At 46.8% G+C, this 27,255-nt stretch overlaps 2 protein-coding genes across 2 annotated transcripts; both read right to left on the reverse strand.

Moving 5' to 3' along the window:
* Nucleotides 1-3,317: 3,317 nt before the first annotated feature.
* On the reverse strand, nt 3,318-14,381 carry LOC144105480 (retinol dehydrogenase 7-like). The gene is made up of 5 exons (XM_077638600.1): nt 13,989-14,381; nt 12,501-12,707; nt 7,964-8,146; nt 5,551-5,683; nt 3,318-3,874 (listed from the first exon to the last, which is right to left on the reverse strand). The coding sequence occupies exons 1-5, from the start codon at nt 14,191-14,193 to the stop codon at nt 3,538-3,540; spliced, it is 1,065 nt and encodes a 354-aa protein (XP_077494726.1). The 5' UTR covers nt 14,194-14,381; the 3' UTR covers nt 3,318-3,537.
* A 1,129-nt stretch (nt 14,382-15,510) lies between these two features.
* Nucleotides 15,511-21,631, reverse strand: LOC144105481 (D-beta-hydroxybutyrate dehydrogenase, mitochondrial-like). The gene is made up of 4 exons (XM_077638601.1): nt 21,433-21,631; nt 19,406-19,588; nt 18,272-18,404; nt 15,511-16,018 (listed from the first exon to the last, which is right to left on the reverse strand). Exons 1-4 carry the CDS (start codon nt 21,515-21,517, stop codon nt 15,682-15,684), a joined length of 738 nt encoding a protein of 245 aa, XP_077494727.1. The 5' UTR covers nt 21,518-21,631; the 3' UTR covers nt 15,511-15,681.
* Between the last annotated feature and the right edge of the window lie 5,624 nt (nt 21,632-27,255).

Below are 27,255 nucleotides of genomic sequence, written 5' to 3' on the forward strand. Positions count from 1 at the left end.
TCCCGTTGGGTGGTTGACAGTGCGGATTTGACATCGAGGCTCTCGAGGTAGAAAGGAGGCTGCAGTAGTTCTGAGGAGAAACACTCGGAAACATCGGAGATGCGTTCGGCAAATGCTACGGAAGTGCCGCGAAAACGATGCCTATGTTCGTACGTAACATTGGTAGCAAGTACCTGTGGCTGGCCACTGCTAAGATGAATCAGACTGCGGGCCACGCACACGCCTTGCGTCAGCAGTAATGAAGGATTGGTTTCGGCGATGGCGTCACCGTCCTTAAGAGATTCGCACTCGACAGTAATGAAGGCACTGGTTCTAGGCAGCAGGGTTACAGTGTTCGTAGAAACAGTAAGAATCTGGCTTGGTCGCGGCGCGTTGCTGAGGGCGACAGCATTCTCATTTGAAAACGTGACCATGTAATCGCAAGTTCTGTAATCGCTCCATATTCACGCAGAAAATCGACGGCTAAGATAAGGTCGCTCGAACAGCTATTCTGAACAAGACAGCCCATGGGTGCCAGCCCATGGCGCGAGAACCTTTTTGAGAATGGCGGCGAGCTGGCTGCTGAGAATCGAATAATCAGCACCAGTATCTAATAACGCGCGAACGCGGCGGCCATCGAGCCTCACAGGTTTGTCTAAGGAAAACCGCTCGCGAGTTGTAGGCTCTGGAGGCGATGGTCGGGCACAGGCGTCGTTGTCCGAAGGTTTTGCACCGGTCATACGTCGGCGTTGCGTGTGCGACGCAATGGCGTCAGTGCGTTGGAGGGAGCGGTGAGCGCGGGCGTCGTAATCGGCGATGCGCCGTCACGTGTCAGCGTCGAGGTGTCAGGGCGATCGGAGACTGCGGACCTCGTTACCGTCCAAGCGTCTTTATGTCGAGGGAGCGTCGATGTATCGGTGTGAACGGTGACCGCGGACTTTGGAACCGTTGAGGCGTCGTCATGTCGTGTCCGCATTGATGGGGGGGTCCCCCACACAGCGTTTTCTAGCGAGCCCACCCTCTAAGGTCGCTGGCTGCAGTTTTGCCGCCGTGGGCTGGGTAACCGGCCTTGCACAGCCCAGAAAGAACTCGCGGTAGATGGTGAAGGACGACCCCTGGACGATGGGGATCGAGCCTGCTGCCGACGACACTGAAGCCAACGTTGATATTCAAGGAAATCCGCGACGGCCCGCGGTCGTTCGCCATAGCGGGGTCGAGGAGAAACGGCGGGAAGGCCTTCGAGGCTCAGACGGCGATAGAGCCAGTGCCGATAAAAGTGCCCCGGTCCGCCGCAGTGCAAGCATAGTGGACGCCGGTCGGGTGTGCGCCACACGTCAGCTTTGCGCGCGGAGGGTCGGGGAGCTTCCACGTACTGCAGCACGGGTGCAGGCGGCCTCGGCACTTCAGCAGGAGCTGGAACGAAGGACGCCGAATCCGGAGCAGGGCCCCGCAGGGCTTCGGGGTAGGTGGGACTACGGTCAGGAGAGACAGGAGGAGGGGACGGGCGAGGCTCATTGGCAGGTAAGGACGGCCGGAGCGCTTGCTGCACCTCGTCGCGGACAAAGGTCGTTATGGAGCTGGGAGCCATGGGAGGTGCTCCGTACAGCTGCCTGAGTTCGTCACGCACAACCGAACGTATGAGATCGCGTAAAAGTGAAGCGTCGGTTCCGTGGAATAGTAACTCTCCGGAAACGGAGGCGGCTGATACGGGTCGATCGTACGCGGATGCTCTTTGCTGAAGAACCTTTTCAGTCGTGGAAGACTCGGTGAGAAACCCGGCGACAGTCTTCTTGGGGCTGCGGACAAGGCCAGCAGAAAGTTGCTCTTTGACGCCACGCATGAGATGGCGCATCTTTTTGTTTTCGGGCATTGCAGGGTCCTCGCGCCTGAAAAAGCGCTTCATGTCCTCTGCGTACGCGGCAACGTTCTCATTTGTGAGCTGAACGCGAGATTTCAAAGCGCGTTCTGTCCGTTCGCGACGACCAGAACTGCCGTACGTTTCTAGGAGACGACGCCGGAACTCACTCCACGAAGACAACTGCTCGTCGCAGTTTTCGAACCATGTCCGAGCGCCGTCGTCTAGGCTGAAGTAGACGTTCCTGAGCTGGGCGGCATCATCCCTTTGGTTGAACGCGGCAACCCGCTCGTAGTGCTGCAACCAGTCTTCCGCGTCTTCAAAGATGTCGTCGTGGAAGGACTTCGAGGTGCGGGAGTTCCGGAGCGTGAAGTATGGAGTGGGCGCCCCAGGCAATAGTTCGGTCGCGGCAGGCATTGGGGTGACGACGAGTTGTTCCGTGGACATACCCGATGGTGCAGGTTCGGGTGGTAAGCCTCGAATCCGGCGGCGGGGACGGTGAACGGGCGTCTCAACGGGTATAGGGCTGGAGCTCCGGCAAAGCGTTGGGGTACCGGACATGGGATCGATCTCACCTCCACCAGATTTGTCACGGTGTTGGTGACAAGACGGGCAGCTTGACAGCACATCCTTCATGAGGAGAGACGCGAACTTCAGCGTCCTTCAATCCGAGCGCCACCAGCGTCGAAGTCTTTTTGCCTGAGCGCCACCTGGCAATATCAAGGGGTCGGAAGAGGAATAGTGCTAAGTAATGAGGTATATACAAAAAATACTGATGCCGATCCATAGTTTTTCGGTTCTTGTGTTTTCGCCTGATTTTTGTTGTTTGTAGTCGAAAAACTGCGGCATAAAAGAAAGGAACGCTTGCGGAGCACACCTCCAGGCGCATTGATGGGTCCTAGCACTGTTGGGCTTAGTGAGTCCTGCAGGCAGCATTTTATCAATTTGTATGCAATAAAAGCATGGGGTAAAAAATAGTGCAGTGATATTTACCAAGTAACTCCGGCATGATGTATCACTGCGAAAGTTGAACAGGTAGTTGTTTACGCAAAAACAAAGACAAAAATAGCAATTTACTGAAAAAGTCTTCTACCTCAGCTAAGATTTTTTTTATGAAGGGGGAAAATAACTTTTATGGCAATCGACATGAAAGTTCCACTCAGAAACATGTTATCTGGAACCGCAGGCCTTCTGGCAAAAGTGCCTACTTTGCTGATTAGCACACCGCTCTCTACGTATGTGCAAAAGTTCAGCAGGCCTGCTGCGCTCTGGGCCAAATGTGCTCAATGTATTCATGAGACCCCCAAGTCAGTGTTAACTTTGAGCCAGCACAGTATCCCCCCGGAAATATTTTGCCTTGTTTACTTTTCGGGGTAAGACTCAGATGTGTGGTTTCCACTGGCATGCCGGGGTTGCATGTCGGAAGTACAAGCCTCAGAGTTGATGATTCTTATCTCTGTCAAACTCTCACTGATACAGAAAAAGGAACAGTGCTTTATTTTTAGCCAAGGTTTAAAATGCACCCAGGCTGTGGTCCGAAGTGTTGTTGCATTCGGCGATGTCGTTTCCCTCCTTCCTTGGCAGAGAATCATACCACATCGAGGTACGGGGTCGCACATGGAAGTCAGCAGAGCAGAAAGCCTGCTTCTGAGTGATCCTGAATATTCTTACGATTAAAAGAAAAATTCAACGAAACGCAGGCGCTACTTTCTCTTCACGAGCATAGATATCCGGCGCGCCGCGTGTATGACTTCGTCAGCCATCTCAGAGGGTGCAATGTTGTGCAGCCATCGAACGATGCCCAGCATTGGTCCGCCTGGTTTGTAGCTCGCTCGGGGCAAGCATTCTCGTACGGCCATCTTCATGGCGTCGACAACCTCCTGCAAGTCATCCCTCATGAAGGACGTGTGAAGCACTTCGGCGGTGTGCTTGAAGTTGGCGACGGCGTGCTTGTTGACGCCTTTACGCACTCCCTCGGGAAGCAGATCCAAGTCTCGGTCAAACTCTTCCTCCATCCGGGGGTGGTCAACAATACCCGTCCTGCAATAGGGGTCAAAAGAAGCAATAATAATAATAATAATAATAATAATAATAATAATAATAATAATAATAATAATAATAATAATAATAATAATAATAATAATAATAATAATAATAATAATAATAATAATAATAATTATAATAATAATAATAATAATAATAATTGGTTTTTGGGGGAAAGGAAATGGCGCAATATCTGTCTCATATATCGTTGGACACCTGAACCGCGCCCTAGGGGAAGAGATAATGGAGGGAGTGAAAGAAAAAAAAGGAGAAACAGGTGCAGTAGTGGAGGGCTCCGGAATAATTTCGACCACCTGGGGATCTTTAACGTGCACTGACATCGCCCAGCACACGGGCGCCTTAGCGTTTTTCCTCCATACAAACGCGGCCGGCGCGGTCGGGTTCGAACCCGGGAACTCCGGTTCAGTAGCCGAGCGCCCTAACCACTGAGCCACCGCGGAGGTGTCAAAAGAAGCAAAAATGGCACTTTCGGCAGGAAGCTCTAAAGGCAGCATTTTAATGAGCTCTGCCACGATGGCCTGGGATGCTTGTCCAGATATTACGTTGATAAGAGAGCTGAACTTTAGCCATGTTTGCAGTGGTGGGTGCAAAAAGTGTACGGTCATATGGACAAAAGTTTTGCGCGATGCTGGTTCGCGGGTAAAAACTGCTTCTAAGCAGTGGGGCAAATAAAGTCAAGGAGAATAATAATAATAATTGGTTTTGGGGAAAAGGAATTGGCGCAGTATCTGTCCCATATATCGTTGGACACCTGAACCGCGCCGTAAGGGAATAGATAAAGGAGGGAGTGAAAGAAGAAAGGAAGAAAGTGGTGCCGCAGTGGAGGGCTCTAGAATAATTACGACCACCTGGGTATCTTTAACGTGCACTAACATCGCACAGCACACAAGCGCCTTAGTGTTTTTCTTCCATAAAAACGCAGCCGCCGTGGTCGGGTTCGAAACAATGAGAAGTCCATGTCCAGCTTTCTCTGGCAAAAATTTTGAAAATTGGAAAATTGTAAAACACGGTTATGGAAATATTGAAGTTAATGGTTCATTCTTCTGATGTGTAGCAAAATATTTCTTTTAAAATGTTCGCATTGATCGCTTCGAGCAGTTAGGACCGCCATATAAAAAAAAAACAATGGGGAAAGCTTTTGACTATAGCAAAAACGTTAATAGAAAAAAAAATGCCGTAGGATGATCTGCATATATATTGATTCTTATAGTGAAATTTTACATTCTATTAAAAAAATTCGTTCATAAACGATTTCCCGCTCAAAAATGCTTTTGTCCAGCATTGCTGGGTATATACTAGAATCCCGTAAACTTTTGTCCATGACTTAACTTTTGTCCTTGACTGTATATCAACTCATCACCGTAAGAAGTTTCACTTCCCCGCACTGGGAACGAAGGTTCGTGAGTTCTCAGTGCCTGTTCTAATGCCGCCAGTTAACTCTTTGCCTTAGCGTAGCCTGCAGTACGGCCTCGGTGCCTTTAGCAGAACCGCAAGATGACACAATGGAATGCGACTCGCTTGTGTGCAATAAATTTTCGAGAAATACTTGACGGATGAAGAGACCTTCGCCTATAATCCCGCTTTATGTTCAAAGCAATGGTGACGCACCCAAAACTTGCCTCACCCGAGCCCAGTGTGAAGCAGATACAGACCTGTACGCTCCTGGTTCAATCGTGCAGACGTGGAGGCCTTTATTGAAGTACTGCCGCCGCAGGCCGTCCGCCAGCGAAGTCACAGCGCACTTGGACATGCAGTAGGCCACAAACTCGGGCATGGTCATTCGTCCTGAGAACAGTGTAGACCACAGTGATTGTTAATTCTACTTCTCTGCTAGCCTAGTCAGGACATGAACTTGATGCACTAGGCATGTCTGGAAAGTACAGATACAAAGGCCAGCACAGCGCGGCGGACAACTTATACCCCACAAAATATGAAATCAAAAGTAATAATTTCAGATTTATTCATTTACCTTCATTATCCAAATAATTTGCTTAGCTTGGGAATAAGATTTTTGAATGCCGTGGTCATGGAAGTCTCCAGCTCTACAATGTAAACTACGCCATGACTTTTCTTTTAAACGTGTTATCGGTGAATGGTTTTCTATTGATATGCTTTTTCAGAGGAGCAAACGAGTGAAAATAACTGAGTGCCAGGTCTGGCCTATGCTGGGCATGCTCCAAAATCTTTCACTTGAATCTTGCCAGGAATGAGGTGGCGGCGTGCGCGGTAAGAACCCTGCAGGCCGCTCTAATGAGGCTGGCGTAAGCCACCTGTCATCAGTCCCTGCCGTTCGCATTGAATGCAATGGTCTTGTTCCAAGGTTTCTCAGTATGCGGCAGGGTTAACTATTGCGCCTGGCGGCATGAAGTTCCGAGTTCATGAACTATGCCTTATCGTCACCCGCCTATTAGACTGCATTCCATCTTTGATTTTACAGAGGTCACCATTGACAGCAGAAGTGCTCCCGTTCCTTTTTTTCGTGACGATTTTTGGGTTTGTGCCAAGTGAAAGTAACAATTACAAAAATCGAGTAAATATTTTTGACTGAAGGTCGAATCCGCAGCGGGTCGAACAGGTCATCTCCGGTGGCCGCTACGCAAGAGCTATAGGCTATCACCGCAGCCGAACACGTCTCGTGCTAAACTGCAGCACACTCTCGCACTATGCATTGCACATTGTCTTCTTCGTCTACTAATAGTGCCGTGGAACTAATATTCGCGCTTTGAGCTGAGTGGCGGTAGTGCCCGAGAGACGTGCGTTGCATGCATTGGTGTTGGCAAGGTTGAGGCATAAACACGGCACTAGAGCAATATGCGTCGGCGTTGACCACATTGCTGCAGAAACGCGGCACTCGAGCATAGGCCGCCGACGTGCCTTGAGTGTGCATTGACGATGAAAAAATTGGAGACGCGCATAACAGGCTCCCTGGGTCTGTGTGTGCCATTGTGTGAGGACAACAACAACAACAACAACAACAAACTAGGAAACTGGGCTAGTAGAACCCTCAATCGCGCTTTCAGGTACATGGCGGTGGTTTCTACCTGCGAAAAACTGCTTTCGCATATTATTTCGTGCTTAGCATTGGCTAAACCACAAGCAATTTTTTGTAAAGTGTGCTACTCGGCCATTCGCTGGTGGAGCGCTTAAAACGAGATTGGAGGAGGAAGCCTAAGGATGAAAGTATGTGGCAGTTGTCCCATTTCTCAACTGGTTTTTAACTGACCAGGTGGCGCGCAGTAAATTCTCACTTTCTGCATACGCCTTGTAGAAGTGCAATGCAACCAGTTTACTTTATCTAGAGAACGCTGGGATTAGCACCACGAGCAAAAAAACCTCTATGGACAAGACAAGCAATTGTTTCCGTTAACATGGCGTTGGCAGACAGCAAACATAGAAAAGGAACAGAATGAAACCTTAAAATGCAACCGGTAATATATAAAAGAAAACAAAGAACTCATTGTAATTGTACAAGCTACAATGTTCATGTATTGCAAAGAGAACAACGTGTGAAAGGCTACGAAGCAATCAGAGAAAGTAATAAAATGAACATAATGGTTTGCAAAAGGAAGGCTATAAAGCTTTTGATTTCTGTCTAAGTACAGAGCAAATTAGCAAATTAGCATATTGCAAGCCAATACGAGTGAAACCTGAACCACGGTGGGGATACTAGCGAGAAGGAAAGGACCCGCGTTGCCGGCTATTAAAGTCATTTGCTTGTTTGTGAAAAAGAAATAATTTCCAAGTTATCATTTCACTGTTCTAGTTTTTGCTGACGTAATACGGAGCTAACCGCACATAAGTCTCTGAAACCCTTACACTTTTTTTATGTGCGTCTCATTGACAGAGGAAAGTGGCATGGCAAAAAGGTGTCGTGCCCTCCTATAAAACCTGAATATCTTAAGGGTAGCTCTATGAAATGTACTAATCATCATTTAGTCACATAATTTCCGAAATAGAACTACGGCCTTAAGTTACACACATTTTCTCCTAAGCTGATGCTACAAGGAAATTGCTCGTTTCCTCTGGCGTCATCAAAGAAGAGAACAAAATGAATGTAATACGAACCAAAGAAGCTTGACACCAGGACCAATCTTCCCTGAGATTTCTTCAGCAAAGGCAAAAAAGTCACCGTCACTGATAGGGTTCCCAGCGTATTGACGTCGAAGACATGTCTCACTTTGTTTGTGGGCTGCCACTCGATGTAGCCGAGGGTTGCAACTCCAGCGTTTGAGACCACCGCCCAGAGCTCTGCGGTTAGCACATGCAAAAAGTAAGGCGAATGGTCTCAAATGCGAATATTACACTGCTACTACAAATACTAGACTACTAAAGTTACCCTTAGCAATTCAGCTTCAGTCTGCAATAACTATTTGAAGCATAGGTACTTGCAGAATTTACGGGCACTCCACTACAGCACACTCGTGAAAATTGACAGCGTTTTATTGGCAATGAAAGCTGCCGTCACCTTTTGCCATAGCTTGAAGTTCCATGATGTGAATAATGGTAATGTGTGACGACGGCGACCTACGCTGATATGTGGCCGAGGGGTACCGAATTTCCAACATTTCTGCAAACGCACGGCACACCAAGCGCACTGGGCTGTTTGAGAAATTTCTGAACTAGCGCGACAGGCCTAGTAACTGGTATCGAGATGGAGCTTCTGCAACTTATACGCTAACATGGACCACCAATTCTGACGACTGTGTGGTCAACTAGCGACGCTCATCAATCGTGATACTGGCATGGCAAAGACGGGGCAAGGGCTAACCGGCATTCAAGTATTACTCGGCAGCAGTATGGCCTGCGGCCAGAACGCACGCTACCAGGCAGCGGGCTAATGTCACTTGAAGTGTTCATCTTCTTTTCGTCGCGTTATCGCTGTTTCCCATGGTTCTGGCCAAATAGTGACCTCAAGAGCTCCGGCTTTGGCATTAATACCTTTTCTATTTTCCTACACTTACGAGTTTCACCGAAAATTCTTTTTTTTTAAGTTTCGGCAGTCGCCAGTGACCCACTCACTGGATCCCATGAACACCTGCTCGTATTTTTGGTGGAGTTGTCACTTTTTGCAAGATTTTTTTGTGGCATTATAAAAAAAAACAACTCGAAAAGTACTCACGAATGATACTGACTACGTAGAAAGGAATTCAGTGTAATTGAAAAAAAAAACGATATAATAGGCGCGCAGAAATTGTTATGCAGCCTAGAAAATATGCCTGATATTTTCGCTATATCTGGGGCTAAGAAATGACAGCACTGCTTGCTCGGTGCTTTTCATAAGCGCACCCACTGTCTGGCAAACAGCTTTCCATCTGAACTAGCCCAATTAGACCAATTTGCCTTAGGGCAGCTGATGTCCAACATTCTCGGACAAAAATTTTGAAAATGGGTACATTATAAGATACTGTGATGGAAATATTTAAGGTTGTGGACCATTCTTCTGATATGCAGAAAATCTTTCTTTTAAAGTGTTTCCATCGATCGCATCGTACAGTTAGGACTACCATAGAAATCCTTTGGGGAACGCTTCTGAAGATAGCTAAAACGTTAGTAGGAAAAAAATGAAAGACTACTGTCGGGTGATGTGCGGCTATAGATATTTATTGTTATAGTGAAATCTTACATTATATGAAAAATTGCGTTCATTAACGGTTTTCCGCTCGAAAATGCTTTTCTCGGAATTGCTGGGTATAGATGAACACTGCGGTTTTCGGCTGCGACACAAAAAGACGACGTGACGTCTAAGCCAAGGCTTTTCATCTTAAACGAATCACTCTTACAGCTGTCTCTTTAAAGTAAAGAAACATAGGCACTTCACCTTTACGTGCGCAGTTAACCCTGAAACAATCTGCAAATACAGATTTCAGGGCGACGAGATCAAGGTCTCATACTTGCTTTAAGCAATAAAAGGTTGAAGGCGCCTTGAAACACCTACTGCGGAGAGTACATAAACTCAGTCAATCTCTTCACTGCGTGGTCATGAACACTTGAGCCAAATATCACACTTGTACACGCAGCAGTACACCCTCAACCACGCGCAAAAATTGTCGAGCTCTTTCCAACTACTTTTTCATACCCGCGTTCTCCTCTGTTTGACGCTTCGGCGCATGTCGGTTAAGAGATGGCTATTTGATTCATTCAGGTGCCACGCAGATACCATGGACTCGGCTGGTCAGCGCGTCACTCCGGCGGGTCACGAAGCTCCGCCCTTCGGGACATTCCCGCGTTCGTCAAGAGGATAAGGAAAGGTGCGAAAACGATGAAATTCAAAAAAATTATTGTTTGAGGATATTCGTTTAGCGGTTTCCTTTCACACCGCAGGCATACCGCAACTTTACTGAGAACACCTTTCAAAGCCGATCAAATTTTCAGCCCAATATATTAACATGCACAACTTCGGATGCTTTTCTGGGCGTCATGTCAAGCTTGGGGTGAGAATAAGTGCCATGTGAACAAATTGTATGGTTATCTGCGTTTTAGTACTATTGTCTGACTAGATTCCTGCATTATCTTTCGTCTAGAACGATGTGTTTTGTGACTAAGAGTTTTTTTTTCTTTTTGGAGTATATCTCGTCCCCTTGTCTGCAACAGCCTCTTTCATAGGGCAAGCAGTGCACTGTGAAGAAGCTAAAATAAGTAACTAAAAAAGATTGAAGCAAACATAAAATAGTTGCTTTAGGACAAGCATTTACGCGTTTTCTTTGATCGGTATGCTTCATTTATGGCACTTGCATTTATATCAATATTTTCTTCACCTCGGTGGTTCGCTCGAAGGCCAGGCTTTGGACAGACCGGTACGAGCTGAGCAGCGCCATCTCCCGTTACTCAATAGTACTGAGTTGCAGAGATCAGTGCCATCTGCCGTTACTGAAAAGTACTGAGTTGCAGCTCTGGTTCAGGGAGATTAGCGGGGTAAGCCCATAGGATGTGGGCTCTTATCTGCAAAGCAACGTCTTCTGATCACCTACCGTCGACCTCATGTTGCGTTTTGCTTTTTTTTTTCTGTAACTAATAGTTTTCCGCCTGCGTCCTCCTATCGCTATTTTCTTTTTTTTTGTTCGCGAATAGGAAGGGCGCGTGCCCGAAGCTCTCTACATGTTCGCATTATCAGGTGCTCATTCTGCAATGCATACTAAAGCAGTCTTTTTGCGGCGTTTTTTCTAATTTATTGTATGCAAAACTGAAAATGGGTCACCGAAGTTCGAAGCCTCGGATTCTCGGCCTGGCCAGCTGGTAGCTCTGGTCGGGGTAAAGGTAGTCGATACTGTGATGCTATAAAGCATGTCACTTCCCATGTGGATAGGGCGCTCGGCTGCTGACCTCGGCTGCTGATTTAGGTTCAATCCCGGGCGCGGCGGTCGAATTTTGATGGAGGCGAAATTCTAGATGTCCACATACTGTGGGATGTCGGTGCACGTTAAAGAACCCCAGGTGGTCGAAATTTCCGGAGCCCTTCACTACGGCGTCTCTCATAGCCTGAGTCGCTTTGGGACGTTAAGTTCCTTGAACCATAAACCATAAACTTTCCATGTAATCTTTGTTTCTACTCATGCGTGACTGTAGATAATTGGATATAAACACTTGTCGTTTGAGCGATTTGTCTTCGGCGTCTTATGTTGGACGGCATCGTTTGCGTTGTGTTCCATGAAAGTACGCGAACTGAGAGGACCGGTAGGAGGCACTTTTGAACATTTCATGTGAAACTTGCCTCCCCTGCAGTGGAGCCCGTAAATGACTATGAGAGACTGGCTGCGCATTTGACTACGGGGTTAATGTACGACGAATCTCTCTTGCACGTAAACATCGCCATCACCACTCGCCCTTCCCTTGGTAGAGTGTCAGAAACGCGAGGGCAGAACGATGTGAAGTGTATTTTAGGCAAGAGCATTACTGCGTCGTCCGCTAGGACCAAAAACGAAGCAGAAGCCGGTGATGACTGAACTGGTAAATCATGGCACACAGTTCGACTCTATGTGCGTCATGCGAGGAAGTACGTTGAACCCTGTCGGCGGTTTGCAGAGCAGATAATTAAGTATTTGCATATCCCCATCGCTCAAGTAGTGCTGCCGTTTACTCTTCCCGTCCTCCTCAACCGTCAGATGGCATGCTCTTAAGCTGGTGTGTGTTTCAGGTATGTTGTCGAGACCGAGATATTTTTGTGTTAAGTCTTCGATCTTTACTCTTCTCTCAAAATTTATTTATGATTATTACTTTTTAGCTAATTTATTTGAACCCTCACCTCTTTGTTTCCGCGATTTTCATTCCAATCTTTCGAAAATATCTCAAAATTTGCTATTCGCTTTCCCAGATTCCTCATTTTTTTATTTATCCGCCGCTTGAGTTAAGTGTGGAGGAATTTTTCTCTTGTTTGGATGTGCACTTAACCCTGGCCAATCCCACACCGTGAGTATGACCCATCGCTTAAGAGACAACAACAACATAGTTCGGGAAAGGCAGGCGCGCATACTGCACGCTTTAAAATGCTCAGAAACAGCCCCCGCGAGCCATGAAGAATTGGCTGCTGTATGTAACATAGTTCTACAACTTTGATGATAAGATGCAAGACATTTATCTCTTAATATAGTTGCATACAAAGTCTCACCTCTGCCGTCCAGGCTATCTTCTACTACTTTTCGGGCTCGGCTGACTTCCTCAACCTTTGTGACGTCCATTTTCAGTACGAGAATGTTCTCCGCTTTCTTGAGTGCCCTCGCCCCGTCGCCATTTTCATCCAAGCAGCCAGCGAAGATGAAGAACCCGTCGCTGGCCAGCTGCTTCGCCAGCATGTGACCGAACCCTGTGTCGCATCCTGCGGTGGCGTGTGCAAAACTATCAGTGCTTTATATATATAGGAAAACATGGTAGCTTTTGAAAAATAATTTTCTGCCTAGCTATACTTGTGCGCTGCTCAGAAATCGCACTAGACATCCTATACGTTGTACAGCAAATGATTTAATATAATGTATTGCAAACTTCTGTTAATTACACGTGATGTGCGTGTGCGTTCCAGGACACAGACCATACCTGAGGCCTGGCCTGGTCTGACCTGAGAAGGCCTGAGATAGAGGTCGCCTCTTTGGTACTCTTAGGAATTCATGACACGCTTGAGCTCTAGACAGGAAGGTGCTCTCCATTGCTTTCCTTTCTATCTTCAGTACCACAGATCCTCAACATCTATAGGCCCAGGAGCACTAGCAGCCCAATAAGGTTTTGAGACGAGCAGCTTCTTGCAGTAAAGCTAAATTTTGGGAGTTGGAAACCATCTTTTTATATCAGGAACTGAATGCATTCAACGTCAAAAGGAGCCAAAAATGAAATGCACAGAGCGAGAGCTAGTCATGTGTTTTAATCTTCACGCGGCTCTCGTGATATTTCACAGAAAACTTGATTTAGTGAAAAAACTTTTGGCAAAGGTTCCTCATGTATGATTCACCTGGTCAAGGAAGCACGTCGAAGCAACACATTTTATGGAAACCTTGATTTCGTGGGAAAACTTTTGGCAAAGGTTCCTCATGTATGATGCACCTGATCAAGGAAAGAATGTCGAAGCAACACACAGCACGTAACAAAAACGCGAGAGGTAGAATTTTCCACTACATTACTTGACGACGTTTTAAAAGAATATCCTGCATTATTACACGTATATGTGCAATAAAACGATAGTTGACAAAAAACAAATTGAAATGTTAAGACGTCGTGTGAGAAACTGGTGCTGAAAATAAGCCTACAGCCTAATCTTTGTCACCTCTGAAAATTGCGACGAGTACAGCAAAATTTAAATTTGAGTTAAAAATCGCATTAAGCACCTTTAGATTTCACTTCTTCGTGCTGTTTATGTTTTTTGTTGCTTGTCTTGGGCACGAAAGCGCTTAGGTTTTCCTTTTCATCTCATCTACGCGTTCGAAGGCATCACTTTTAATGAATTAGGTGAGGTGGAACCTGTCCTTAATGATTTCCTTGTGAGATATCCTGCTTGCCCTGTTTTATGTGGTCAGAACACGCAGCCACCTGAGCTAATCACATTAAAATGTTATAGAAAGCATTGCCAGCCGAGTGTTTCCCGCTGGACGCACGTACGAGAACATCTTACCTGTGATCAGCACAGCCTTCCCTTTAGGATCGACGAGGCCGTTGAAGAACGCTCGACGAGCATGCCATAGCAACCAGTATCCAGCGCTCAGAGTAAGCAGTGTCAGGCCTACGTTTGTCGCCCCGGCGAGCAAAATAGGAATGCGCGAAGCCACAAGCCACAGCAGAGCTGCAGCTGGAAGCGTTAGCTGGGCCACCGTCAGCATACCTTGCACGTGCGAATCCCGACGTCTTGTGAACGGCGGACCGAAGCAACGACTTCGCTCTTTCCTCTCACGCCCATTTTTTGTTCGAGGAGAAACTGTCCTGGAGTCAAACGCGCAATCTAGAGCCAAAAGTTGCCCTAGCCGCAGAGGCAAAACACACGAGCAAGCTCGTTCCAGGCGCACCGACCTTCATGTTTTAGTGGCACTGAGACAGGACAACGCGTGGCCACGAGACAGCGCAATTGTTCTCCCGGGGAGAAAATGATACGGTGGGAGGTAATGAGGAAAAACACATTCTTGGTCTGGAACCGAGAACTCAGCTAGTGCAACGAGACGGAGAAAGTGAAAATGTATGCAGGCTTATTTATAACTAGGCGTATGCCGTCTCGGCACCCTCCACTTCACGGAGAAGCGTTGGAGGCCGGTGCTGTGAGCGTCACGAAACCTTCCGGATAGTTGAAAGTGAGCTTTGCGTAATATATTTAGGCAAGACGCATTGGTAAAAACCCGGGCAACAGATGGACACAATGGTACGCGATGTAGAAACTCTTGAAATGGGTGGATTTATTTTTGTGACCTGTAGTGGAAACTGTTGTAGACTGATGCGTGAATCACATTGCACAGAATCAAAAGCTCTTTATTCGAAGAATACAACTGCTTAAATAGCTTAGGCGGTGACCAGTTATTAGCACGACTGGTGATAACAAAAGCAAGCACAAAACTGGCGCATGCCGTCCTGTGGCACACCTACGCCTCAACGCGTGATTGAGAAATCTATCACAGAAACAATTGCCTCGTTCTGCGGAACACGGATAACGACTGCCGCATTAACAAAGAGGAGAGCCCCGTTGAAGAGCGTCTCTCTGCTGTGCAGTTATGTTCTGTTCTGACATAAAATTACTAAATTCGTTCCATATACCTGCGCTTGATTTGAGCCTACTTCTAGCAGAACTCTTTCACAGTTGCATTCAGTTATTCCCCAGACGTTGAAATTCTCACTTACGCTGCATGTTAATGCCGAGGCAACGTAATTTAGGAGTGTGTTATGTTTATTTTCAAGAGAGGAACGCTGCTAGGAATAGTACCAGTCATAGCTACTAACGCTGTTGTGACTGGTAGACGTCTTTCTGAAAGGTTGTATTGGTTTCCCGGTGCAGGTTTTAGAGTGAGAGGGTTGTGGTATAGGAGCATTTGTTACTAGAAATTGTGTTGTTAACAAGAAAATTGTTCTTTCCACGAAAGCCGCTTCAGTGAGCACTATCAAAAACTCAATTTTTCTTCATCTGCCATAATAAGTAAAGTGAGAACATTGCGACAAACTTTTTACCTTACCTTAAAAAAATGAGCACTTTCAAGACTGACTAATGCTATACCCTCGGAACCACTTTCTGTTGAGTTAAGGAGTCAATTCATAGTCAACACAATTGCCTTATAAGTAATCCTAAAAAAAATTGAACGATTTCGAAAAATTTGAACTGTAAGCAGGAACTACTTCTTCGTCATGAGCATGGATATTCTGCGCGCTGTATGTATGACTTCATCCGCCATCTCAGTGGGTGCGATGTTGTGCAGCCATCGAACGATGCCCAGTGGAGGTCCGCCTGGTTTGTAGCTGGCTCGGGGCACTGTTTCTTGAACAGCCGTCTTAATGGCGTCGACAGCTTCCTGCAAGTCGTCCCTCATGAAAGCCGAGTGGAGCACGTGGGCTGTGTGCTTGAAGTTGGCGACGGAACGTCCGTTGACGCATTTGCGCACTCTCTCCGGAAGTAGATTCAGGTCTCTGTCAAACTCCTGCTCCACCCGGGACTGGTCGTGCAGAGCTGTTCTGGAAAAGTAGGTAAACTAATTTCGGGTCAAAAACCTTCATCACGGTGGCTTCGTTGAAATGCTCTTGCATAATAGGGCTTCACTCCTGCATGTAGTGGTGGCCCTGGCAAGTGTACTTAGAAGGCCGCAGAATGTTTGTAAGGGAATATCACGTAAGTTCGGCAACAGTGCACGTTTTTAACGCACAATGAATGTCGTGCACAGTTTTTAAACCGAAGAATGCGGAGAAGTGCACGCAATTGGTTTCTTCGTCAAGTAGAACCTTATAGGTGTCTAATTAGCTTCATGCCGAGCGCCGCGGCCTTGCATGCGTAATTAGACTGATTGGGCTGAAATCTTAGACACGCATATCCCAGGACACAGGCACGTTACTAAGATTCTACAAAAAACAATGGTCAACAAATGTCACTATCTCTAAGTTTTCAATATAAACATGCATCCTAACTGCACTGAAGAAAAGTTAATTATTGCATTTAGCTAAAACTGATATCACCATGAAAACTGTCCCTACAGCTACCGCCCGCCTGGACATGAGTCCCATGTACAGCTGTGCAACATGTTGGCAGAGCAGGGCACAGATTTAACGCGACAGTGTTAAGGGCCCTGTGTCGCAGAAAAGCCGGTGTTGTCGGTGTCGGCGGCGTTGGCCGTGAGCGAAAAATCCTTCCTCCTCCTTCTCGCAATGTATGCCACTGCCCCAACAGATGGCGCGCGACGGCAGCGCCTCCCGCTCGTCTCGTTCGGGCGCAGTGGGGCCGTGCGGGCACGCAGGAATCACGCGGTGAGCGGCGAACAACGCAGCGCACATCCAAAGCGCGTTCACCACGAAGCTTGCGGCTTGCTGCCCGTTCTTTCGGCGCTGAAGCTATTCTGGCATTCGTGGTATCGGGTTTGTCGAGAACGATGTGCCGACGAACTACGACTGCAACTTGAGTCCCACGCGTTTCGGCAAGGCGTCTGGCAGCGCTTCTACATGGTTTGCCGCTCCGCGCGTCCGTTTCACCGTACGTAGCAGAGCGATTTGTCCAGCGGGCAGGGCGTCGCACCGAACGGGCGATGGCGTTCCGTGGACTCCCTGGCAGTGCTGCAACATGCTGTCGCGTTCCACTCTTAAAGGCGAAGCTTAAGCGTCCTCCAATTTTTCATTGGCAACTTGAGGGAAATTTACCGGCTTTTCACATCAGAACATGAGTCGGGTCCGCGTAATGATCCTTGTCAAGGGCCACAATTTTTTAAAGCAACATTGCAAAGCAATCTCGTGCTTGCAGCTGACAAGAAGAGTAACTGTTGCACGCTTGCATGTAAGAAAACAACTTTTGTCTACTGCTGCTTGTATTTTATAAAAAATCCTGAAAGTCTCACTTTGAACAACCTGTATATTGCCTGAGTACCTTTGTGAAAACGCTCCGGGGTTGAAAGAAATATTTTTCCCTTGTCTAGGCACGAATTCTAACATAGATAAAAGACTAATATTCGGCAATTTTCTTTGAAAACAATTCCACCTTGCGTTGGCACCGTTATGTAGACTACACTGCAAACACAGCCAAATGTTAAATTTTCACCGATACAATACGGCAGCAGAGAAATCGGCAGAATGTTAGATAGGGTTGCTTCATAAAGCATACATCAGGTCATGCCTCGACCTCTGAAGTACAGTACCCTCAACAGCAAATGAAAGAACGAAACAGCCCTTGCACTGTACTTAAAAAAAGTACAGCCATTAAGAACTCAATATGTATTTAACGGCTCTAGCTGGGCGCTCATTATGTCAAAAGTAAAGCATTCGCCAGATTGAGAGTGATTAGAGTTATCAATAAATAAACGACGATTAAGGTTATTTCACAGCTTTTACTGTCGCGAAATTGTTATTGATTGTGAGAACTACATATTCTAGACACATAACATATGTCCGGATGTATCTAAGGTGCAAAAGTGCAGTTGAAATAATGCTGGCCTTCAGTCGTCCTATGTATTTTTTTAAATTGCACTAGATGTAATTGTTTGTCCACAGATGTTGCTTTTGATGGCAATGGTGAATGTGTTGTTGGTGCGTGGTCTGATGTATACAATCAGAGCAGCCTGTCCTAGATGTTCTACCAGAGTACTCCGCGTCTCTTCATGATATAATGCCTTCGGTAGTTGCGGATACGAGAATTGGAGATTAAATGAATAAATAAATACCCACACATACAAACAAAAGCACCCAAACAAATTAACCCGCTTTGCCCGAACTGAAAAAAAATGAACATACCTATATCCACCAGGTTCGACCGTGCAGATGTGCAAACCTCTGTTGAAGTACTGCCGTCGCAGACCGTCCGCTAGTGACGTCACGGCGCACTTGGACATGCAGTAAGCAACGAACTCGGGCATAGTCATGCGTCCTGCGAAGCGCCGCAATTACAGCGAGTGTAAGTCATTGTTTGGTGTGCTAAGTTAGCTAGCGCACAACTAGGTACAGGAGCTTATTGCAATTAAACTGAGTTAATTTCAGTATCTTAGGCGGTGTGGAGCGTGAGAAAAAACTCCGAAAAACCTTAAGGCAGCAAATGACCCTTTAACTGGGAATTTGCTAAAGGCATCGTATAGAATGAACAAAACGAAACTTTAGCTTCTAAGCGTTAATTTCCAAATAGAAGACTGCCTATGTATTGTGTTGGATTAAGGGTCGCATAAGCAACTAAGGCTATCATGCACCAAGCTCAAGGTATAGTAAGACTGATTTTAGATCCGGTAGACTAAAAGAATATAATATAGTAATGCCCTACCCGCTCCTCCATTGGTACAACAGGCTCCAAAAGGAATCAGAAAGAACTCATTTGTTATGTAGCAAACTTCACGACGATAAGAAGAAACGCGCTTGAAGTGTTCAAAGCTCCGCAAGACCACCTAATACAACACAGATAGTGGTTTCCGTATCGCTTTATGGAAGCAAGGCAGGTATATCTACGGGAATTAACAAATTGAAAACCAACATTAGTGAAGCGTGCTGTGAGGAGGCGTTACTAGCTTCCTGAGAACCCATCCTTTGAAGTAGTAGCATTCATTTGTGACTAATAATGGTACTTTTTTTCAGCAATGCCTTTCAAAGATATGCTGATTTTCTTTTCCGTCGCAAGCTGGCAGTGACAGTTGCCCCCCCCCCCCCTTCCCGTGACCATTGGGCTTCATGTTGCTGGCTTTGCTGTTAAGGCGACCAATTTGTCGCCAGTTGAAGACAACTAGCTAGAGGGCATTAGTTATAATCAAAATCAAATCATAACGTAGGGCTCAACACTAAGAATGCGATAACAAACCGGAATGCTCGCGTCCTGACATTAATGTAACAGGAAGAGCGCCCATTCTCTATCACAAGGCTAAAAAATAGAATGCTGTTTGTACAAACCAAATACGCTTGAGACCAGGACGAGTCTTCCGCGAGACCTCTTCAGCAGTGGCAGGAAGGTAGTGGAAACCAATAGGGCACCGAAAGTGTTGACGTCAAAGAGGGATCGCACTCGGCTCATGGGCTGCCACTCAATGTAGCCAAGGGAGGCAGCTCCAGCGTTGGCGACCACTGCCCACAGGTCTGCATAGAGCGCATATACAGTATGAAAAAACTAATGAGCCGCCGCGGTGGCTGAGTGGTTATGGCGCTCGGCTGCTGGCCCGAAAGACGCGGGTTCGATCCCGGCCGCGGCGGTCGAATTTCGATGGAGGCGAAATTTTAGAGGCCCCGTATACTGTGCAATGTCAATGCAGGTGAAAGAACCTCAGGTGGTCGAAATTTCCGGAGCCCTTCACTACGGCGTCTCTCATAGCTTGAGTCGCTTTGGGACGTTAAACCCATTTAAACCAAACCAAACCGAAAAAACTAATATGCAAATGGCAAGCAAGGCAGCATTGTTAGCTGGTTGGTTGTACATTTGATGGGTATAATGCGCAACACGAGGAAACAAAAACGACCACTGAAACGACGGACACAGCACAAGAATCTAGTTAAGGCTAGTTGGTTCGTGATTCACAAAGAAAACGGCGCGAAATAAGGGGACAAAAGAGAAACATTCGCGACAGGACCAGCGCCAGACGGGCGCAGACAAGCGCACACTTGTCCTGTGTCCGTCGTTTCAGTTGTGTTTTTTTTTTCCTTGTGTGGGGCGTTATTCCCACCAAATGCAAACGACGTCTAAGAATTTAATTCTGCACTTTACTGCTTCTCCGCAAGTCAGTGGGTTTCGGAGCAGCACGGTGTAAATTACTTAAAGCGCATGTATTAATTTGGAGCTCATTACTACAGCGACACCGTGACATGCGGCCAACCGGGCTGTCGCATGGGAGACGCCCTAAGACGCGCCGCGGTGGCTCAGTGGTTAGGGCACTCGACTACTGATCCGGAGTTCCCGGGTTCGAACCCGACCGCGGCGGCTGCGTTTTTATGGAGGAAAAACGCTAAGGCGCCCGTGTGCTGTGCGATGTCAGTGCACGTTAAAGATCCCCAGGTGGTCGAAATTATTCCGGAGCCCTCCACTACGGCACCTCCTTCTTCCTTTCTTCTTTCACTCCCTCCCTTATCCCTTCCCTAACGGCGCGGTTCAGGTGTCCAACGATATATGAGACAGATACTGCGCCATTTACTATCCCCAAAAAACCAATGATTATTATTAGACGCCCTAAGCGATCCTGTTAGAAGGCACTGTCGACCGGACTGACGATGTGCTCGGCACAACAGCAGAGGCTTGGCTTACTCCCATATTTTTCAAAAAGCGCGGAAAGCCGCACAAGTCCTGCCCGTAACTAGCATTTAAATATTGAGCACAAATCAATGAGAACAGCGAGAAAATGGCTTTAGTAGGAATAGTATGCAGTTAATCATGGTCCTTTATTACCATCAACGTGGAGACAAAAAATTGTAGGGTTTGTAGGATGTGCGAAAGCACTTGTGAAAACCGCATGCAAGATATTATCGTCAGCCGCTATCGGCAGCCGTGTTTGGGGAGAGGAAGTGCTGGCCCAGGCAGAGACACAGGCACGGACCGTGGACGATCTTGGGAGTGCATTAAGAAGCGCATCACTATAGACAGTTGTACACAAAGTGAAATCATAAACTTCTCTCAGATTTCAATTTTATCTGTAATGAAAGTAGGAGACACACCCGTTTAGGGAGACACGTTTTAGAAAAATTTTTCAGGCCACAGAATGTCTACGTCGATTACATATACAAGAAACAGAGATGAATTTGCGCAGGGCTGCATTTGACACCTAAGATCAGCGTGCCTCCGATACGCTTATCTTATTAATCACTCATGGCGTGTTGAAATCTGCAGATGCGAAATGAACCAGGCGCGGTTGGCTGTTGCGCTCCATTTCATATTTCTGTTTTGTTGTTATGATACCTAGAAACCTAGAAAACAAGAAGTCACCTAGAAACCTCACCTCTTCCATCCAGACTGTCCTCTACGGCTTGCAGTGCTCGGCTGACTTCCTCTTCTTTTGTAACGTCCATTTGCAGTACGAGCATGTTCTCCGCTTTCTTGAGTGTCCTCGCCCCGTCGCCATTTTCGTCCAAGCAGCCGGCGAAGACAAAGAACCCGTCGCTGGCCAGCTATTTGGCGAGCATGTGACCGAATCCTGTGTCGCATCCTGTGATGGTAGATGCGCCGCTTTCATTGCATCATTTTGCCGCAAAATTATTACGGCTTTGAGGAGTGCGCATATTGGAGCGCTCAAGAGAAACAACAGGAGAAGAAAATAATGATGTAGCCCGAGGAAATAGAGCGAGATGTAAGCTTGCGGTGTGGTGCTGGCCTCTAGATGCAGCAACTTCTAAGAACGCAGCAATTATTCCGTTGAAGCAAGAAGTTCCAAGCAAACGTCATTTAATTACACCTCAGCGTATTGTTTCATCAGGACCTTTCTTTTTTTGCTGGGTTACGATTGCATGCTGTTCTGTAGTTTATAAATTTGATGGCAATCTCTGAAACAAAGTAATGGTAGCACTTAAAGGTGCCTTTAGTTTTTCTTGCGATATCTTGCTTCTCCTCTTTCACGCCCGTTGAAGATCTCTCAATTAGGCGACCAATAAGTCGTGTGAAACATGTCTCACTAAACGCTGCCAATATTCTGACTGCCCACTGCGGTGCTATGGCGTCCTGCTGCTCAGCCCAAGCTCGCTGGATCGAGTCCTGGTAGCGGGGCCCCCATTTCGATGGAGGCGAAATGCAAATGGTCCCGCGTGCTGTGCGATGTCAGTTCCCGTTAAATAATCGCGCGGGGTTGAAATCAGTTATCACCCTTTCACTACGGCATCTGTCGTAGGCAACGTGTCGCTATGGGACCTAAACCAACATAACATAACGTAACATAAGATAACATAAGTTAACGCGAACAGGATAACATAATAGCGTGCACTGACATCGCACAGCACACGGGCGCCTTAGCGTTTTTCCTCCATAAAAACGCAGACCGCGGCGGCTGCGTTTTTATGGAGGAAAAACGCTAAGGCGCCCGTGTTCTGTGCGTTGTCAGTGCACGTTAAAGATCCCCAGGTGGTCGAAATTATTCCGGAGCCCTCCACTACGGCACCTATTCTTCCTTTCTTCTTTCACTCCCTCCTTTATTCCTTCCCTTACGGCGCGGTTCAGGTGTCCAAAGATATATGAGACAGATACTGCGCCATTTCCTTTCCCCAAAAACCAATTATTATTAATAGAAAGTACTAAAACATACCAAAAGATAACGTAACAAAACATAACATAGCGTTTCGTAGGATAACAAAATGTAACGTAAAAAAAGATAACACTATAATGCAGTAAACATAACAAAACGTGACATAAGATCGCATAACATAACAAATATAAGTTAAGATAACGTATCATAACAGAACACAACATAACTTAATGCACCATAACGTAACAGCGTGATTTTCGGGAGGGCCACAAACGTTTAGCTTGCTCACCTGTGATGAGGATGGCTTTCCCTTTTGGCTCTACAAGTCCATTAGAAAAAACTCGACGAGCGTGCCACAGCAGCCAGTACCCGCCGCTCAGGGTAAGCAGTGCCAGGCCCACGTTTGTCGCAACGGCCAGCAAAAGCGGAGTGCGCGACGCCGCTAGCCACAGCACAATTGCAGCTGGGAGCGTTAACTGTGCCACCGTCACCATGTCTTACAGAAGCAAACTCCGAAGCCTGTGTGAACTCCGGAACGAAGTAAGAACTTAAAGGGACACTGAGGAGAAATTGAAGTTGGCTTGTATCCATAGAATAGCAGCTCCTGATCACAAAAACGCCACTCTTACTGAAAACAAAGCTCTTGTAATGTAGAAAATAGCAAGAACCAAAATACAGGTGTCGCCGCCACAGGCCAATCTCGCAAGTACCAGCGTGATGACTTCCTTGGACAAGAGGCGCCACCTTGGAGGAATTTTCGTAACTTCTTGGAAGCCACGAATCTCTGAGGCTGGCAAAGGAAGGTTGCGCACCGCACCGTTAGCCCTCAGAAATCACGGAGTCTGCGTTTATGTCACGTACCACGTCACTCCGTTCTGAGACGTCATAAGAGTTGCCGTGGCGTCATAAGAGTTCCCTGAGTTTGAATCAGAGCGGTGGGAAAAACTTTTTCATCTTCGAATCCAAATTTCTTTGAAATGAATGCATCTTTCGCGCCCGGACAAGCGGCAACAAAGCCATGAAATGCCGAACTATCAGATTTTGCTAACAAAAAAAAATGATAGAGTTCTCTTCAGTGTCCCTTTAAGGCGCTCATGCCTCGCGACTATCTTTGTTCGCTTAAAAACTGGCCTGGGTTGAAGGCACCAGACGTTGAGGCAAAGCCCGCGGAAGAGGAAAAAATGTGGGCACGAGACAAAGCATTTTTTTTCCTCGAAGTAATTGAGGTGGCGGCTGGCCACTGCAGGAAGAAGTTTGAAGTTTGAAGCTTATTTTCATTTCAGTAAAAAATGAGGGACCCGAGACAAAAAGTGAACGTTAATTCACTTGAGGGCGCTCGGGCTTCATTACAAGGCAGAACAGCGAGGTGTCGGTAGTAAGATTTGGTGCACTTGCAATTTAGGCAGTACATCCCAGTACATTTACAGACATATTAGCTCTTACTACTACACATAGTTCAGTCTTTGTGTTGTTAAAGGTAAAGGCACAATATGAATGACAAACATGATCAGCGAATAATAGCAATTGTACATGGCAACAAACCCGCAAAAAATTCAAAAGCCACAGGAGAAACACACCTCACGAAAAGCAGAAAATTTACATTTGCGAGAGAAAGAATGAATGCATTTTTTTCTTATTTACATTTTCAATGTTAACTTTATTTTCGCGAAAATAGTTTAACAGAGTGGGCAGAGTATGTGCAAGCAAGTATGAGCAAGCAAGTCCATTTAGTGTGCGATAAAATTTTAAAAATTAAATACTGAAGAGATACGCAATCCTACATACGACGAAGGTATGTCACCCGTGGCCGAAGGGCGGCAGCTTTAGGACGCGCTTCGCAGTATAGAGTGCGCCCGGGGAGGGGGGGGGGGGGTCGTTGATGCTTCGCAGCCAGTCCTGGAGCTGCCATTTGGTACTGAAGTTTGCTTCTACCGCATGCAGTAACTAACGTCGTGCGTAAACTCATGAGCAACGCGGTGCGTTAAGGTGCGCCCACAGCAGTTCGCATCGGGAAAGACGCGAAAGTGGAACAAAGGTTGTCGCACCCACTCAACCTTTCGCAGCAGGAGCAATGGGCCTACGAATACGCTTGCCGAGGTCACCTGTAACGGTAGTAGCGCCAACCGCAAAAAAAATTAAAGGGGGCTTTTAAACTACGCCTTAAGGTTATGACGCGATAGCTTTAATGAGTTAACGCCCATCTATGCGGAATTGGTCATTCTCAACTGTACAGTCATAGCTCCCTGGGAGTCCCCATGCGTGAAGCCGGTAAGCTTAGCTCTACACTATTTTTAGTGCAAAGGGATTATTTCATAAACTTGACCTTGAGAATGACCTTGGACAAACTCCAAATTAATATTGCTGCCACTGGGATTCGAACCCACGGCGGTTCGAACAGATCAGCTTCGCTGGCAACTGCACGAGAGCTCTATGCTATCACCACTGCCCGTCATTGCTCGTGCTAAACTGAAACACATCCTCGCGCTGTGCGTTTCAGATCGTCGTCTTCATTAACTAATACTACTGTTGAACTAATATCGTTGCCAGACATGCGGACGACTTAGGAAAGCAAAATTATGAGCCAATCAGGCTAAGCAAATGCTTTCGCGCGTCTGCTTGGTTTGACTACGTCAAAAACCTTCCACTTTTTTTTCTCCTGTAATTGTCGTCACGACAAGGCCTCCTGAGTTTGACCTGTTCTTTTTCAAGCTTTGGGCATTTTCTGGGATAAAACATTTATATCCAATAAAATATTTGAAGTATCAAGACCACGCTTAGTGCAGTTCGAAATTTCACTTCTTCCTGATTTACACACTTAATCCAGTGTAGCCCAAAATAATTTAGTAGCTGTATTCGTTACTCAGTAAAATTTTGAACTGTTGTAGCGTTAAAAGCTTGGAAAAAAATTAAGACTACTTACATTGTGGTAGGCCCGCAATTTTTTACCTCAAAAGTTCTGAATCTTGAGCGGAATTTGGACCCTAAGAGCCTTCAAAATTTTTCGCATACAAAGAATTTTGTTGAGATCAGCATAGCATTTGCAAAATCAGCACAATTATACGCTCTCCACGTATTTGAATGAAAAAAATAAAAGTTTTGGGTTGGGAGTTTTAACATCCCTCACGTTTTTCCACCTCCAGACAGAAACCCGGCCTCTTGAGAACTTTAGCTGAGGGCATGGAAATATGCGCCTCGAGTATGGGCATGAAAAACGCTAGGCCCCTGCTTCCGCCAGTGTGTACGAATTTCAGCAAGAAGACAATGGGGGCTGTTCGCGAGGTTGTAATTGTCGCGACTAATGGAGAGGAGGGGGGGGGGTAGGACTTTTCACAGACGCAGTAGCGCAATGTGGCTCTTTCAAGGACAGAAAAGAAAAGGCTTTCGTAGGGCTTTATTTCTATTTTATTGCCTTTTTTATGGGGACCTCCGGATTCCTGGAGCTTTTGCAGTCGCTGTGTTTTTTTCTTTACCATTGTCATTTCGGCAAAGTTAAAACGCAGGGGCATTCTGTTGCGCACCCCACTATTTCTCACAGGTCTTAGGGTGCCGGGCAAATGGGTTTCCTGGTGACATGACGGTGTGTCTAAATTACGCACAGTGTGCACAATGTTGCGGCCCACCGTCTTTACGGTTCTAAGACGTCGCATTCTGTGAACGCTCCCAGGTGTATTTTTTTCTGGCTAGCTATTTGCAGTCATTTCCGCAGTTGGTGTTACATAACGAAATAAGACGCATTCTTGATACCTGCACTGAACTTACCATTTCTCTTCACAGTTGGCCCCTCCACAAAGAGGCAACCTAACAGGCATCATGTATTAGAGCAACGTTGGCACAGCGTTCGACCTCAGCAACTCCCTGCAATACAGCGTCTGGAAAACAAACGCCGCTTTTAGAAACACGATTCTTTTATTGTAGCACTCCCGCGTGAAATGTTTCGAGCAAACGCGCGCCCTTGGGGTGAAAGACCATTCTGGGCGCCGGGCAGCATAAAACCACTTCTCGCCCGCCGCGGTGGCTCAGTGGTTAGGGCGCTTGGCTACTGATCCGGAATTCCCGGGTTCCAACCCGACCGCGGCGGCTGCGTTTTTATGGAGGAAAAACGCTAAGGCGCCCGCGTGCTGTGCGAGGTCAGTGCACGTTAAAGATCCCCAGGTGGTCGAAATTATTCCGGAGCCCTCCACTACGGACCTATTTGTTCCTCTCTTCTTTCAGTCCCTCCTTTATCCCTTCCCTTACGGCGCGGTTCAGGTGTCCAACGATATATGAGACAGATACTGCGCCATGACCTTTCCCAAAAAAAAACCAATTATTATTATTATTATTAAGCTTCGCACTGCCGTCGCTGGGCCGAGTGATTCGCCTGCAGTCTACAAGGCCACAACACGACGATAGTCACCGTAATCACTTCACGAGCCACAAAGCACAAATTGTGAGCCGAAGACTACAGCCGAACCCACGAACCCTGTGGCAGCTGGGCTGGTGTCCGTGTGCTCAAGTGCTCCTTATGCACAAGAAATTCTATCACCTGTGCTTGCTTCACACCGCCGACTGCAGTGTGGTTCAACCGAGCTTTGCTTTAGCCTAACTCCT

Source organism: Amblyomma americanum, chromosome 9 (assembly GCF_052857255.1).
Source record: "Amblyomma americanum isolate KBUSLIRL-KWMA chromosome 9, ASM5285725v1, whole genome shotgun sequence".
In the NCBI taxonomy this organism is placed as follows: Eukaryota; Metazoa; Arthropoda; class Arachnida; order Ixodida; family Ixodidae; genus Amblyomma; species Amblyomma americanum.